The sequence below is a fragment of the Lotus japonicus genome, chromosome 4 (genome assembly GCF_012489685.1).
Source record: "Lotus japonicus ecotype B-129 chromosome 4, LjGifu_v1.2".
NCBI lineage: Eukaryota > Viridiplantae > Streptophyta > Magnoliopsida > Fabales > Fabaceae > Lotus > Lotus japonicus.
In genome coordinates this window covers 35,303,727-35,310,322 of record NC_080044.1, presented here as the reverse complement: position 1 = coordinate 35,310,322, position 6,596 = coordinate 35,303,727, and the positions used below count along the sequence as shown (strand labels likewise).

Below are 6,596 nucleotides of genomic sequence, written 5' to 3'. Positions count from 1 at the left end.
ACATAATGGACTAATTCACGATGGAACATTTTGCCTAATAAGAGAACTATTGTTTTAAGGGAACTCATTTTATGGGAAAGAATTTGAAGACGGGCTTTAGCCAAGGGTCTGGGCGTTAGTAAGGTACCTAGTAGAGTACACTTGGCACAACAGGTAGTGACGGTCAGCCGTGTAGAGTTGTATCGGGCCTGTTGATGTCTGGCGTAGCAAGCAGAATGGTTAAACCCGTGGGGTCACAACCGACTTGACTATAGCCTAGGTTTCTCATTGTAGATGCCTTTGGTCAATGAACCAATTTTACCTGTGAGGACGAATCGTTGTTTAGCTAACCATATTGCACCCATGCATACACGCGATGAAGTGCCAAGTGGAGTACTTCGGTATAGCAGGAAGCAACGATCAGCCGTGTAGAGTTGAATCGGTCCTGACTATACCTGGCACAACAGGAGGTAACGATCATCCATGTACAGTTGTATCGTGCCTGTTGATGTCCGGCATAGCAAGCAGAAATGGTCGAACCATGTAGAGTTGGATCGTCTTGACTATAGCCAAAGGTGATAAGCGACGCCCGAGCAGAAATGGTTAAACACGAGGCCAGTGTTACGACCGTCTCGAGGTGCCCAGCCTTTAAGTGGCAATACCATTGGTTTGTCCCGTCGCCAAGCAGAGTGACGTTATTCGGGTTTGTGTCAGCATATTCTGCATTGGCACACCATGCATCTTATTATGATTACCGTTGTATGACATATCATGCACTCTAACTATAATTGTTGAGACTTGATGATTTGATGTTGATAAACATCGTTATGTGTTTTGATGATTGAATTGTGTAAGAGATTTGATAACATGTCATGTATATACCTTAGGGTAGGCAACGCATAACTTATATGTATATATACAACATATATATACCCCCTTTATCGCATGTTGGTTGTATATCTATTGTATTCTGTAAGTTGACCCTAGCGCCTTGGCTTTGTTTGTATGTTTGTGTTTGGGCGGTCGGCCTGCTGCCAGGCGTCCGTCAGCCGATTCGTGATGACTCGTCACTCGAGGAGGACCAGGAGCGTAATGACTATTACTGAAGCTTTCGACGAGGACCCGGACTACAGGCCTGATCGAGGAAGGGTCGATGAAAGTAGTGTGGGATATGGGTGGTTAGAGTCCTTGAGTTGGTTGTTAGAGTCATAGCTCTGATTGTCATTCCTTATTTTGGGGCAGGGCAGGTCCCCGACTATTAGCTTTTCGTGTGATTCCCTTCCATGAGGATCACAGGGAGTTTGTCGGACGTAGGAAGTCTTTTGAGGCCGTTTTGGGCCGACTTACTTTCGTTGGAGGACTGTATTCAGAATACTTGACCTTTTGTTTTAGTTTGTACATAATTGCCCACGGGCACTACCTTTCCGTCACTGGAGGTCACTCGTGACGATGTTTTTAGTTGCAGCGAGGGCTGTGCTTGTATTGTATATTAATATCGCTGTTAATCGCGATTGGGTTGAGTCTTTATTTCGACAAGTCTTTTTATTTAAACAAAACGAAAAAAAATACCTGCTTTTCGGCTTTATTTTATTTTGAGTTACTAAAGTGACGCCACCGAAATCGGGGTGTTACAAATGAGGTCGATAAGACTCTCTAAAAATTCACACAAGTTGACAGCCATAATCTGTCAATACTCAAACTTAACCAAAATCTCATTTTATTCAATCCATCATCAAAGCATTACAAAAATAAGGTCTAGGGCCTTACAATACCACCCCCCTTAAAACAGTTTCGCCCTCGAAACTTAAGGGTTTACAAACAAATCGGGATGTGACTCCCGCATTTTATCCTCTAATTCCCAAGTCGCATCGCCCGTAGCTTAATTCCACACGACCTTCACCAAGGATACCTCTTTATTCCTCAAGGGCTTCGTACTCCGGTCGACGATCTTGATGGGTGGCATCACCATCGTCAAATCATCCTTTAGCTGAATGTCATCGGTTTCCAGAACGTGAGAGTCATCAGCCATATACTTTCACAATTGCGACACATGAAGCACATCATGGATATTGGATAGGAATGGCGGCAACACAATCCTATATGCCACTGGCCCAATTCGCTCCGTAATCTGGTACTGTCCAATGAACTTTGGAGTAAGCTTCTTAGACTTGATCGCCCTTCCGACACCTGTCATCGGGGTAACCCGTAGGAAGACATGATCTCCAGCTTGAAATTTTAGCTCTTTCCTTCGATTGTCAGCGTAACTCTTCTGACGACTCTGCGAGATCCTCATCTTTTCTTGGATTCGCTTCACCTCTTCTGTAGTTTGCTGAACCAATTCGGGTCCAATGACCAGATTCTCACCGTCTTGATGCCAACACAAAGGCGTTCGACACCTCCGACCATACAAAGCTTCATAAGGTGCCATCCCGATGCTCGCATGAAAGCTGTTGTTATAGGTGAACTCAATCAGCGGCAACAACTCATCCCAGCTTCCTCTATGATCTAGCACACAAGCTCTTAGCAAATCCTCCAAGGATTGAATAGTCCTTTCGGTTTGCCCATCCGTCTGTGGATGATAAGCGGAACTCAATCTCAGCTTGGTTCCCAAAGCTTGTTGCAAAGGCCCCCAGAAACGTGAGGTAAACCTCGGGTCTCTGTCCGACACAATGTTAGACGGTACACCATGCAGACGAACAATCTCCGCGATGTAGATTTCTGCTAGCTTCTCCACCTTGTAGTTCAAATTGATCGGCACGAAGTGAGCAGTCTTCGTCAATCGATCAACCACTACCCAAATTGCATCAAATCTTCTTCGTGTTAGGGATAACGCTGTCACGAAGTCCATAGAGATGCTATCCCATTTCCACTCTGGAACATCCAACGACTGTAGTTTTCCTGCTGGCTTCTAATGTTCCACCTTAGCCTTCTGACAAGTCAAGCATTTCGACACATACTCGGCTACTTGTTTCTTCATCCCAAGCCACCAGAAATGAAGTTTCAGGTCTTGATGCATCTTGTTCATTCCCGGATGAATGCTCAACCTGCTCTTGTCACCTCATCCAAGATCAACCTTCTCATAGTTGCGTCATCGGGTACACAAACTCGCCCTTTACAACGCAGGATGTTATCGCTTCCGACAGAAAACTCTGGCGCCTTCCCTTGAGTAACTAGTTTGCGCCACTCAAGCAATCCTTCATCGGTCTCTTGCCTCGACTTAATCTCGACCAAGAGTCCACTCGACACCGTCACCATTCCGAATCTCTGCTCCCCTGGTGCGAGCTTGACATCCAAGCTCAGATCTCGGAATGCCTCCAGCAGTTCTAACTCCTTGACCATCAACGAGGACACATGTATAGCCTTTCGACTAAGAGCGTCAGCTACAACATTAGTTTTCCCCGGATGATACTGTAGAGAAAACTCGTAGTCCTGAAGGAATTCCATCCACCTTCGCTGCCTCATGTTCAGATCCTTCTGATCAAACAAGTACTTCAGACTCTTGTGATCACTGTAGATCGTGAACGTACTGCCATACAGGTAATGCCTCCAAATCTTAAGGGCATATACTATAGCAGTCAACTCCAAATCATGCGTAGGATAGTTCTTCTCATGATTCTTCAATTGTCGCGAAGCATAAGCAATCACTTTCTTCTCTTGCATCATTACACAGCCCAACCCATTATGTGAAGCATCACAGTAAACATCGTATGGTTCACCCTCCTTAGGTAAGGCTAGTATTGGTGCGATAGTCAGTCGCTTCTTCATCTCCTGAAAACTCTCTTCACACTTCTCTGTCCATGCAAATGGTTGATTCTTCTTGGTCAACTGAGTCAACGGCGAAGTCAACTTTGCATAATCCTTCACGAAGCGTCTGTAGTAGCCAGCAAGCCCAACAAAACTTTTGATGTCGCTCGCCGTCTTAGGTTGTTCCCATGACAAAATCGATTCAATTTTGCTGGGGTCAACAGCCACACCCTGGCTTGATATGACGTGACCTAGGAACTTCACCTCTTCCATCCAGAATTCGCACTTGGAACCATTAGCATATAGCTCCTTCTCCCGCATTACTCCTAGCACTTGACGCAAATGCTCTTAGTGTTCTTCTTTACTCTTTGAGTAAATCAGAATATCGTCAATGAACACCACCACGAACTTGTCCAGGAATGGCCTGAATACTCTGTTCATGTAGTCCATAAACACTGCGGGTGCATTGGTAACTCCAAACGGCATCACGAGGTACTTATAATGCCCATACCGAGTCCTGAATGCGGTCTTCTGAATGTCAGCCTCCTTCACCCGGATCTGATGATATCCCGACTTTAGATCTATCTTCGAGAAAACAACAGCACCCTGAAGTTGATCCATCAAATTATCTATCCGGGGCATCGGATAACGATTCTTCACTGTCACCTTGTTGAGCTGTCGGTAGTCCACACATAGTCTGGACCTCCCGTCCTTCTTCTTTACCAACAACACTGGAGCTCCCCAAGGCGACACACTTGGTCGGATGAATCCCTTGGAAGAGAGATCCTCCAACTGCTTTGCTAACTCTGTCGACTCTGCCGGTGCCATCCGATAAGGTGCCATTGATATTGGTCTTGTACCGAGCATGATATCAATAGAGAACTCCGTCTCTCTCACCGGCTGTATTCCAGGCACATCCTCTGGAAACACATCCACAAATTCCTGCACCACCAGAATGTTGCGCACATCGTCGTCGTTCTTCGCCTCAGCTACGATAGAGTTCACGAATGCTGGTGAACCCTTTCCTAAGCTGTACGAATTCAAGTAATCCGTAATGCCAGAATCTGGGAAGACCACGACCTTATTAACACAATCCAAAAGAACGTGATACTGTGCCAACTAGTCCATCCCCATTATCACATCGAGCTCTTTAAGCCCCAAACAGACGAGGTTCGCAAGGAACTTCCGATTCTCATAAATCAACGGACATTGCAAGCATGCCGTGCGCGTAACTAATTGATCGGCGGTAGGGGTCGTCACCACCAAATCGAATGGTAAATCAGCAGTTAGCAATCCTAACTTTTTCACACACTCCTCAGCAATGAATGAGTGTGTAGCACCAGAATCAAATAACACCATTAAAGAAGTTCCAGCGATAATACACGTACCCTGGATAAGATCATCAGTCATAGCAGCTTGTTCCCCAGACATTGCAAACACACGACCTGGAGCAGAAGGTCGCTTTCCCCTGGCAACATTCAGTACTGGCTCGGCCTTAGCAGCATTAGGACAATTTCTCTCAACGTGCCCTGGTTTCTGGCCCTTCCAGCACACAATCTCCTTTCCACATTCATTCGAATAGTGCCCCTTCTGGTTGCACTTGTAACATACGACATCGTCCTTAGGAGCACGTGCCACACCCCTCCCAGCAAAAGGCACCCTGTCAGCATGGCGTTGGTAAGGCTTCCTCATCGGAGCCTTGCCCCTGTCAAACCTACCAGCTTGCCTCTGTCCCTCAAACCTTCCGGTCGGCCTCTGCCCAGAACGGATCGGACCTCCGCTGTCATACTTGCCCTTCTGACGATTCTTCATCGACTCCACTTCACGAGCTTTCTCCACCAGTTGTTGGAAGACTCTGATTCCCAATGGCCTCACAGACTCCTCAATGTCATTCCTCAAACCCCTCATGAATCGGTTGCATAGGTACGATTCATCCACTTGCACTTGGAAAAAGCGAAAATGTTTGGACAGGGTCTCCAATCTTGCAGCATATTCCCCTACGGTCATCAACCCCTGTCTCAGGTTGAGGAATTGATTCTCCATGTCTTCCCTGGCAATCTCCGGGAAGTACTTCTCCATGAAAGCCCTTTTGAAAGACTCCCAAGTAATGGCCACATTGTTGGCAGTCATCAACTGTTTGGCGCTCCGCCACCAGTACTCAGCGTCACCCTTCAGCATGAAGGTCGCCAAGTTCACCTTCTCAGCGTCAGCTGTATGGAGAGCCTCAAAGATTTTCTCCATTTCCTGAATCCAATGATCAGCTTTCTCGGGTTCAACCTCGACTTGAAACTTGGGTGGTCCATGGCGGTTGAAGTCAGTTCTCATACGGATCTGGTCCTGAGCCAGCTCCCTTTCAGCCCGTTGTGCCCTTCTGGCATCTTCCTCAGCTCTCCTGGTGTTCTCTTCAGCTTCCCGCTGAAGCTGTGTCGCGGCTTGGGCAGCAGCAGTGGCAGCCTGCTGGGTCATCACCTGAGCCAGCTGAGCCATTGCTTGACCAAGCTGGGCATTGGTTGGGTCCTGTCTCGGAGGCATGATGATCCTGCTTAGAAATAGAACCACAATCCAATGTCAGTGCCCTTAATTAAAAGAAATACCTAAGTGTACAATAAATAATTAATCTCAAGTATCACGGAAATGATACTAATTTCAGACAATCCCACTGTCAAGCAAAAGTCTTAGCAAACAAGTCTACCTAATCCTTACCGCGAAGTTTAAAAAAACACCTTTTTCAAAAACAAAACACAACGAGTTCGGAAACTCGTAAGCCCAAAACCCTTAGTGCTCTGGTTTCTCAACTGGAGCTCTGATACCACAATGTAACGCCCCGATTTCTCGAGTGTCACACAGTAAACCAAACGCGTGTATTTTCACTA

The 6,596-nt window shown here is 46.5% G+C and overlaps 1 protein-coding gene across 1 annotated transcript; it reads right to left on the bottom strand.

Moving 5' to 3' along the window:
- Positions 1 to 4,842: 4,842 nt before the first annotated feature.
- Positions 4,843 to 6,255, bottom strand: LOC130712671 (uncharacterized). Its single transcript, XM_057562490.1, has one exon. The coding sequence runs from the start codon at positions 6,253 to 6,255 to the stop codon at positions 4,843 to 4,845; it is 1,413 nt and encodes a 470-aa protein (XP_057418473.1).
- Between the last annotated feature and the right edge of the window lie 341 nt (positions 6,256 to 6,596).

Excerpts from the sequence above, each read along its gene's own strand:
- LOC130712671 (XM_057562490.1), bottom strand. The coding sequence starts at position 6,255 with ATGCCTCCGAGACAGGACCCAACCAATGCCCAGCTTGGTCAAGCAATG.